The following is a 9,967-nucleotide window of genomic DNA, read 5'->3' on the forward strand; positions in this document are numbered from 1 at the left end:
ATTAAAATTATTATAATAAATATTAATACTATAACAAATATATATTATAATAAATATTGGTGCTGTGGATTGATATTCTTTGTCAAAATATTTTGCAAAGAAAACTGTAAATACAGTCTAGTGCATTAAAATGGCAATCATGTTTATGGCAAAAACTTTTGAGAATGTTTCTTCAAAGAATTAAATGTATATGTACATACTCTATGTTATTATTATTTAAATTATTATATAAATATTATTCAATATTTTATATTACAATTTCTTATTTAATAATGGGAATATGTTATAAATGAAGTTTTAATGTATTCATTGTGACATAATATAAGAAATCTAATGTAAAAACTGAAGATGCACAAATTATATTAATAACATTATACATATAAAATATATTAAATTATAACATTCCAGAAGTAAAACGTGTTTTTTATATTAATGACTAGTCTGTTGAATACCAAATAAATAGCTTATTTTATTGAAAAAATTGTATTTCGGCATCAGACCCTTATTACAATCATTAAAATTTTTAAAATATTTTTCTACATATGTTTACAATGCTAATTCTCTAAATCTTCTCTAAAACATATATATTTTTAACAACTAAACTATCCGAGCTAATCATAAGGATCACAACGATAGTAATCTTTTTACTTCCTTGAGACATTCATCTGCTTCTAACAAAGAATCATTGTCTTCTTTACTTTTAGCTATTTTTCTTCCTCGTTGACAAGCTTTTTTAGCTTCATCATATAAACCCATTTTTAAAAGCACACTTCCTAAATTCACGTGAATTGAACCCAAGTCAACCATATCAGGTAAATTATCTCCTAAAAACATTATGTATATTATATGAGATTAATAATTATAAAAAGTTACAAAGTATATTGATATTTATTAATATCTTTTACCTATTTTTACTGCAGCAGACAAATATTTAATAGCTTCGTCATATTCTTCTCGTATAGAACAAATTGTTCCCAAATCATTAAGCAGAACAACAGTTTGTTCGTGTTTTTCACCATTTATTTTTTTACATATATTATAAGCTTGAAGAAGATAATTCAAAGCTTCAGTATATCGAGATTGTGAAAGTAACATTCGTGCGTACCAATCAAAAGCTATACCCTGTAGCAATACAGCATCTTTATTATCAGGATCTTTTTCAATGTGCGATTTCAAATTTTCCATACAAAATTTATAACCCTGCTCTGCTTTCCTGTATGAAATAAAAAATATTTATCTTATATATAATATACTATAATGTACTAATAATAAAAAGGAGAAATATGATGAGTTAATTAAAAGTATTATAGTTAATTATTAAAATTTAGAATTTCTGCTTTTATATGTAATCTTTTAGAATATAAATCTTTAATTCCATGTCATACTTTATAAAAAAAAAAACAAAGTTATTGAAGATTATATTGCTTACTTTGGCTCTTTAAGATGTTCAAATACTTTGGCCATTTTCAGACTTATATGGATAACTCGCATATCATCTTCTGTAGCTCCATTTAACATCAGCCTTTGCAAAACTAATACGAACAATTGCTCTGCTTTGCGATATTTTTCAGTGTCGAAAGCAAGATTAGCCATTACATCATAGATATATGTGACAGCATCATAATGTTGTATGGTTTGTGCTTGGCGTAACGCTAAGTGTAGCATTTGCTCTGCTTTATCATATTCTCCCTTCTATAAAGGGAAAGCAAATGTTGCTGAACCTGTATGAGATTTAAATTGACGATTCTCTCTTAATATTATTGCATCATAAACATTTATATATATTGAAAAATATATTTATATATGTGAATGTAATATTTATATATATTTAAAATATTTATTCTTACATAAATATTAAATACATAAGATAATCTCAATATATACATATATCTAACCTGTATCAATAATACAGATCGTTTGATCGTCATAATAACTTCCGGGACTTCTTCGTCGGTATCTTCGATACCAAGAAGATAATGAAAAATTAATGTAGGCAATGATACTGCAAGGAGCATCCTGGATTTTTTCTCCTGTGATTTGTGATTATCGTTAAAACGATATCTTTCTATCCTAGCAGGAGTAAATCGCGGGAGTTTCACAAAAACATTTTTATAAATATGTATATTACGTCGAGTATTCACTTCAGAACGAATAAAATTAATATTTGGTAGGACGCATCTCGACATATGCGATATCAAATTCAGACGGTACATTTTGACAATCAGATGGATTAAGTCAATATCATCAATCAACACATAGCATTGTAGCACCAGCTGATCATCAGCAGCAAGTGCACTTTCAGACACTTCGTCCTGTGTTCTGTTCCTTCCTTTATGTTGCTACTAATGTTACAAATACTTTGAAATATTTTTTGATTGGTCAATTAGTGAAACTCCTTCTTGTGGTTGGTCAATCAAGAATAATACGTCAATAAATTTTTACCCGCCGTTTCCGCCGTTGTTAGTAAACTGTTAAAAGTAAAATTTTTCCAACAAATAACCGTCCCCAAGTTATTTTGTTTTAAATACTAACGCCGATACATTTAATCATATTTAATGCAAAAGTCTATCATAGCTCAGTAAGATTAACAAAAAAAAAAACAATCGGAAACAGAATTATAAAAAAATATTTCTGACAATAGAATAGAAATCAAATTATAAAAGTTAATTTTGCAACTAATTGTTATAGCATTATTTTAATTGAAAATAATCTTATTAAATCAATAATAGTGTTAACGAAATAAAATTCTATCAAAACAAAAGTGGTATGTACATATTTGTTTCATTAATAGTGTTACATTTAATTAAGAAAATTAATTTCAATTAAAATAATGCTATTGATGGAGTCATTACGTGACATTTGCATTCAGACAAATAAGATATGTACAATTAAGCTTTTATCTATAATCTGCATAAGCTCGAGATCGTGTATTTTATTGAATCTTGTTAACATCGCCTTAAAAGTGAGGTTATATAACCTGTATCGTTATACAATAACTTTAGGTCTGTTTTTTTATTCCTGCACTCATCTCTGAACTGGTGCAATAAGTTGAAGTGAAACAAATATAAATATGTTGTTTAGAGACATAAAAGACAAATCTTATCACCAAAGTAGGTAAGTAATGCTAATGACGTCATTATCCATAAAGCTATAACTTTACGACTCGATATCACTTACGTAAAAATAGAAAGCAACTATTATAATGCGATTATCCATTAGCTTTGCTTTAAAAGAAAAACTTTTTGAGAAATAATTAGACTACTAGTAGAATATTTAAAAAGGTATCAGCACTAATCATTCCGTTTAATTTCAAAACTTTCATCGTCGATAAGATACTCGCGCCATTTTTACGTGCTGACTTCTTGGCATTTCACCTCAATTGGCCCCAATCCTAATTAAATTGTAATTTCAGTGGCTAATTGAGAAATTAGCGAAACTGAAGAAATTAATAAAATTAGATTAACTAACTTCACCACATCAGCTTCGTACTATTATTCATCGTTATTATCGTTGAGATATAATATCTTTCAAATGATTCTATACAAGCGTAGAAACTGATGGCAGGTATAATATATCTTTCGTTTCTATCGAGGCGCATTAGAGCGTGCATAATCAGATGTAAATAATCCTGTTACGTTGATATATAATTTCGATTAGATATACAACGTCGCGAGTGTAATCAGAATGTAAACAATCGCATACAGGTGTGCGATGATAAACAGGTGGATTCGAAGCTTCCCTCTGAATGAAATCCCGATCAATTCGCAATCATTTAAATTCGCGAAAGATCTAACGGAGGGGCGGGGAGGAGGGGGGAGCGTTCACACGGTTCGGATTGCGTGAACGCCATGAACGCTGTGAACGTGACGGACGATCGTACGGCAGGTATGGACGCGCGCGCGGCCGCACGCATGCAGGTGTTCGCTGTATACACGCATAGCGCACGCACACACATACGCCTACCACCTCACACCTCCCTGCGACCCGCGACTCCCTCCATCGCCTCGATGTCCCCCCGAGTCCCGCCCGCCCTCTACCCACCTCTACCATCGCCTAGCCGTTGTGTTCCCAATGCCCCGATGTCGTACACCTTGATTTCGTGATTCGTCGCGCACCTCTTCGGCTCGCGCGGGCATGAGACAGGCCGCATCACCTCAGGTAGGTCTTCCGGTGTCGTGGCGTGCTCGATCAGCTCGACTCCGCGTTTCTTTTCTTTCCGCTTCGCACGATTCCCTGATCTTTCTCTCCCTTTCCCCGTCGCGGACGGTCGCGCGAGATCTCCCGTTTAGGACACTCGGAGGTCCATCGCGCGAAACCTGATGCATCCGACCGACCGGGGATTTCCGCGTACGAGTACCGCGCCAGATCGAGGACGATCGTTCCGATTGGGAATCTCTTATCGATCATCCTTATGATGAAATGTGAAATGTTCCACGAGAGCGACAGTCTCGCGTCTTGGGATTCCATATCCGGGGACACTCCCTTTTAGCCGAGCGAAATCGGCGGTGCGTACCTACGTGCCGATGAGCGCCGACAAGTGCCGATTAAACGCACCGCTAATGAGCTAGCAAGGCCGAAAATTAGTGTACGAAATGGCAGCTTTTATCAGACTATAACATTTCAGATTGTAAATATTTTGCCGTTTGTGTACACACACATTTGTTTTATAAATATCTTCAAAATTTATTAATCTGTGATATGCAATTGATCCTCTGAAAAATATCTCTAAAATTCTTAGAAGACATGTATATTATTTTTTTTTTTTAGTCATGAGTTCCGAAGATAATACAACTGATACAACTGACAATGCGGCGGCGGCAGCAGCTGATTCCTTTGGCGTAGCTGCACAAACGAATTGGGTCCAATTTGAGGAAGAGACAGATTCGAAAGAAGCTACCAATGTCGAAAAAAAAGCCGGCAACAGTAGCGCGCCCGCTGTAATAAAGCCCGAGTCGGTTACTGTACAGGTCGACAAAATCGGCAAAAGTATTGACCCACCTGATATTAATAATAAGAAAACCAATGAGTACAGAGGTGCTGTGATAGCAACCGAATCCGTCCAGATTAACTTAGATAGATCAGGTTTAAGTCGTTCTATCACGTCCGAGACTCCGGATCTTAAATTACCGTCTGACGTTCGAACGTCAGAAGTCAAGAGCGCTTCTTTGAAGACCATCGACCTGAGGGATGTGTCGAATGGGAGAAATGCACCGAGTAACGTTATTAGTACGTCGATTGGAAACATCAGACAAGGTTTTGCCAATGGCGATACCATAGTTACTCTTCTGCCGGTAAATACTAAGTGGCCGTGGATTACTCCGGCCAGATTCAGACCGGAATTGGTGCCAGAAGAATTGATGGCACAAGGATTAACCGTACGTGTAATTTATCATATCCTTTTTTCTTTCTCGACGGCGTTACAATCGCCTGAATCGACCTTTATTTCGTTATAGCTGTAACTTTTACAAGAAAAGTTGTAAGCTTTTTACTGAATTTTGTTTTTAGAATAACTATCACTATTTCTATCACTATTTGAACGTTTCCTGTCCTCCAAGAGATAGTATCGCGACTTGTTTATCTTGAGATTAATTTCATGTTCGGATATTTTGACTTTATCATAAATCTAGCTAGAATCTTTTCCTACTTATAATTTCGAACGTCATATGTACATATATACATGTGGCATAGTATTTCTAGAAAACAAATCCCCCCCCCCCCATTTCAAATCAAGCAAATAAGTGATTGTTTTAATATTGAGCTATTCAGCACGGTAATTTATTTATATTATTTTAATATATTTGTATATCATAATTTTATTTTTATTTTTTAATTTACTTTTATTTTTTATTTTACTTTTAGTAATACAAAATTCTTTGTATTTGATTAAATTATAGGATGTGATTTGAAATATTAAAGTAATTAAGAGAAATACCAGCTCACACACTTTTTCTTATGTATTCTAAAGAAAAAAATGATCAGCAGTCTAACAAAATACAGATATATTGCAGCTTACAGTAGAAGATTATGTTCACATAATGGAATTACTTGTGAACGATGTACGCTTCAATATGTATAACATATGCTACAAGAGGATTCTCGTCCTTTGGATATTTACCGCCTTCGTTGTGCTGCTTGGTTTATTGTTCTCCGGTGTGACTGGCCTCACTTTATTCGGACTGGGTGTTATGTGGTTAATCCTGAATGCAGCTGCAATATTCTTCTGCATGTTTATCAAAATAAAGCTCAATCACAACCTTGAGAAATGTATGGCTCAAGTTAACAAACATTTATTAAGACATAAAATATTATTGGGATTAGATGATAGAGGGAAAATCTCCTGCCACAAAGTTAATCTGTGTTTCATATATTTTGACACTACGGATTGCGTTGTAAGTAAAGCTTTTATTAGAATAGAATTTAATCACTTGTTTTTTAAAGTAATATGACATAAGAGACTCTTTTTAGATAAATATTCATGTACATACAAACACTATCTTTTTTTACTATAACATTTTTGAATATTTACATATATCTGCGAAAGATTAATATAACGGCTTGTTTTGTGATAGAAAAAGCTGCAAGAAGTAATAGAACGGGAAGAACGCGAAGGTAGAATAATTGGTGGCGATGATGCAAACGATATAAATCGACAACGAGAATTACAGCAACGTATGGACATTGACGATAGTGACATTGTTATACAAGGCAGCACCACTACAAGAATCTCTCGTAAACAGGTAAATGCATGATCTCTAGTCTAATTTTTTATTTATTTTTATATTTCTCTATATTCTTAAAATTATTTCAATATTATTTTATTTAAAAAAAATTTTCTTTATAATTCAAATTTTCTTAATAATTTTATATTGACATTTTCATCAATATTTTATTAGGCCAGATGTTGAGGAGCTAAAAATAAAAGTACTATTCTTTTATTTAAATCAATAAGTGAAATAAGGCAAAAAGTTAAGTTTTACATCTATTTTTTTTTAGTTTTATTTTCTACATTGATGTTTTCTCCAAAGCATAAACATATTGGTTTTGTTTTAAGTACAAAACATAAAGACGAAAAAAGTTCTCATATGTGGCGTTGGAGCATCTTTAGCTCTTCAATATAAGCCTTAATTGTTATATAAATTCGGTTTATTTGTGAAATACATTACTGACTCCAATAAGTTATATTAAATATTTTGTTGTGCATTATATTAAACTACCAGGGTAAAAACGAACAAGTATTCTGCCGTTATGTGCAACGTTGGGCAAAGGATTACTTACGTCGGCGTTTGGATTGGACAGTTGACGAGGAGGGTGGAAATCCTTCTTCGCCACGTCATTTAGCGTCTGCTCTGTGTCCTTGTCAATATATAGAGGAATGGTTACGTAATAAGCCACGCGTTCAGGGCAGAGACTTTTGTCCTAGATGGAGTAGTTTTCTCAGAGACAGAGGCATTTGAGAAATACGATTATTCCATGTTGCTTATAAAGATACACACGCTGTTTTACAATTACACAAAAATTGCAGAGATTTTATGATTTATTTATTAAGTTTTCTCGAATGCGCATAACTAAATGCGTATAAATAGCTTCCAAAGAAAATTACAAATTACTTTTATCGATTCGCAAGTAATTTTTGCCGTAATCCTTTGTTTAAGACTTATGTTTAACATACATTTGCAAAAGTGAACATCTTTTTATTGATATAGAAATAGTTGAACCGCACAATATCTGGACGAGAATGCAACTTTTGATTTAAATATCAAATATTTGTTGCGTAAAAAAATTTTAAAAGAACTTTCTTCTCTTAAATTTTGTTAAAACTAACTTTTGATATGCTTACGAGCATAGTGATGTAATTACTCAATATCTCATAGGTTATTGTTTCTTATTGCTGTATTTGTTATATTATTTTGAGAATTATGTTTACTGATGTCGTTTATATATTAATTTTAAAATATTTTTTTAAAGGTACTTAACATTTTATTTAAAAATATCAAAGTATTACAAATAACTTATAATACATGATAAGTGGCAATTTGGCTTAAAAAGAGAGATTGAAATTAATATAATTATAGTTATATAGAATAGAACGAGATCGTTTTTTGTTTTCAGAGCAAGACACACACACATTTACATTCCGCTAATGACTCATTTAACGCTAAATATGGTGTTCATGTATTTTACTACGTAAGATAAAGATTATATTCAATTTTATATTTTGAAGATCATATCATCACCACATTTAATGTTAAAATTGACATTGATAGATCTGTGGCTTATTGTTAATACAATCTATAGAGATAGATAACGATGGATATAATAATTTTTATCTTAATCTATTCAGCATTCCAGTAAATTGTTTCCTTTGAGAGACAAATAGTGTAAATTTTTAGGGCTAATTTTTATCAAGCTTTCCCATTTATTTATATTGATAAATGCTATGTCAGTATTCTTCTCTTTTTATCAATAATTTTTTGATGCCCTAATTATATTTAACAATCTTGAGCTTGATGACATATATATATATATTTTTTTTTTTTTATTTATATATAACATAAATATACCTGTAAAATGGTGAGCAAATAATTTTTAATTCATAATGAATAATTTGGAATAACGTGAAAACACTTTTATGACAAAAAGTCATTATCAAGCATAATGGTCAGTCAGAGGCGTCATTAGCATACAGATGATTATATTTACGAATTGTACTATACTATATTGTGAAGAATATTACTTATATCAGTTTTCAACAGTTATATATATATATATGATAGAAATAAGGGTGCGTCCAGATTATCGAGCCAAAACTCGAACCAAATCTCAAGCCGTAAGCATTTCGATAAATATTTGTTACACGATTCGGCAAAAAACAACGAAAGTTAACCGAAATGCTTGCGGTTCGAAGTTCGACTCAAGTTGGGGCTCGATAATTTGGACGCCTTACATACATTGATACTTGCAAGCTTATATTTTAACATAAAACTAAATATATAAATTTGAGAGGTTTTTGACAGAAAATTGAAGGAAAACCACACATTACTATTTTGCGTGAAGCAAAGGGTTCTACTGAATGATGATGGTGTGTGTTGACAGGAACGGGCGGAGTTGCTGTTGCTGAGGTATGCGTCTCGATGGGCACGTCACTTCGTGCGTCGCAGACTTGATCTGGTTATAGACTCGCAGGAACGTGATAGAGGTATTATGGGTCTGTCTGTTCCACCGCGCCATTGTGTCTCCGCCCGTTGCCCTTGTCAATTCATTGAGGACCATCTCAAACACAAGCCGAGAGGCAAGTTGACGTTACGTAAATTCTTTCTAATGCCAGACTTCACTAGATGACTGCCATTGGAGACTGATACTTTTAAAAAGGGCACTTTAGAATCTTATGATAAAAATCTTGGAGAGAGAAATTATGCTAATGTGTCTCTGACACTTCAACCAATTTAATGTTGTACAGTCAAGTTGTTATGCAATAACTCAATCATCAATCAATATTTTAAAAATTACGATATTAGAGTATAAGCGCAACATAATGAATGATTATGTTATTGATATAATAGATATTACAGGTTAGCCCATTTATTCTTTTAATATTTTTTAAAATTGTATTTTTTATATCTATTGCAGTAAATTAACGATAAAAAAATTTATATACGCATATAAAATTGTCGTAAAAATACGAAATGATGGTGCTATATTTTTATTAATAAAATATATATATTTTTATAATCGAGTAAAATTTATTCATGAATTCTAATTATAAATTGAGACTGTCTATCTTTTATATCACATTCCACGTATTAATAATTTATTGAAAAATTAATGCATCCAGAATGCATTTAATGAAACATATTAATGTATCACAAAAAATATTTCTTACAGTATATTTGTTATTTAATATTTTTTATCTGTGCTTCCTTTTATTTATTTTGTGTATACATATATACAATATATGTACATGTATATA

The 9,967-nt window shown here is 32.1% G+C and overlaps 2 protein-coding genes across 7 annotated transcripts in view; one reads left to right on the top strand and one right to left on the bottom strand.

Annotated features, from left to right (window-relative positions):
* Positions 1-497: 497 nt before the first annotated feature.
* On the bottom strand, positions 498-3,477 carry LOC108745558 (tetratricopeptide repeat protein 19 homolog, mitochondrial). Of its 2 annotated transcripts, XM_018481771.1 has the most exons (5): positions 3,178-3,477; positions 1,896-2,468; positions 1,430-1,692; positions 906-1,213; positions 625-824 (listed from the first exon to the last, which is right to left on the bottom strand). In XM_018481771.1, the coding sequence occupies exons 2-5, from the start codon at positions 2,211-2,213 to the stop codon at positions 625-627; spliced, it is 1,089 nt and encodes a 362-aa protein (XP_018337273.1). In that variant the 5' UTR covers positions 2,214-2,468; positions 3,178-3,477. The 2 variants fall into 2 exon arrangements, with proteins under 2 accessions (XP_018337274.1, XP_018337273.1); XM_018481772.1 differs by lacking the exon at positions 3,178-3,477 and having other exon boundaries at positions 498-824; positions 1,896-2,213.
* The window catches only part of LOC108745556 (transmembrane protein C9orf91 homolog), a 9,765-nt gene continuing 2,640 nt past the window's right edge, over positions 2,843-9,967 (top strand). Inside the window, exons 1-5 of one of the 5 annotated variants that reach the window (XM_018481759.1) lie at positions 2,843-3,114; positions 4,768-5,375; positions 6,009-6,389; positions 6,570-6,737; positions 9,094-9,289. In XM_018481759.1, coding sequence (XP_018337261.1) covers positions 4,770-5,375; positions 6,009-6,389; positions 6,570-6,737; positions 9,094-9,289 — 1,351 coding nt within the window. In that variant the 5' untranslated portion in view covers positions 2,843-3,114; positions 4,768-4,769. Of the gene's footprint in view, positions 3,115-3,806; positions 4,159-4,501; positions 4,586-4,767; positions 5,376-6,008; positions 6,390-6,569; positions 6,738-7,217; positions 7,729-9,093; positions 9,290-9,967 lie in introns of those variants that run through there. The other 4 variants (XM_018481758.1, XM_018481761.1, XM_018481760.1 and 1 more) reach the window with 4 other exon arrangements.

Source organism: Trachymyrmex septentrionalis, unplaced genomic scaffold, assembly GCF_001594115.1.
Source record: "Trachymyrmex septentrionalis isolate Tsep2-gDNA-1 unplaced genomic scaffold, Tsep1.0 scaffold14, whole genome shotgun sequence".
NCBI classification, from domain to species: domain Eukaryota; kingdom Metazoa; phylum Arthropoda; class Insecta; order Hymenoptera; family Formicidae; genus Trachymyrmex; species Trachymyrmex septentrionalis.

What these genes read in the sequence shown, in the direction of transcription:
- LOC108745558 (XM_018481772.1), bottom strand. Translation starts at nt 2,213, where the DNA reads ATGTACCGTCTGAATTTGATATCGCATATGTCGAGATGCGTCCTACCA. An exon ending in GATCTGTATTATTGATACAG is followed by an intron (nt 1,693 to 1,895) that starts GTTAGATATATG and finishes TTCCCTTTATAG; the next exon opens with AAGGGAGAATATGATAAAGC. An exon ending in GAACATCTTAAAGAGCCAAA is followed by an intron (nt 1,214 to 1,429) that starts GTAAGCAATATA and finishes TATTTCATACAG; the next exon opens with GAAAGCAGAGCAGGGTTATA.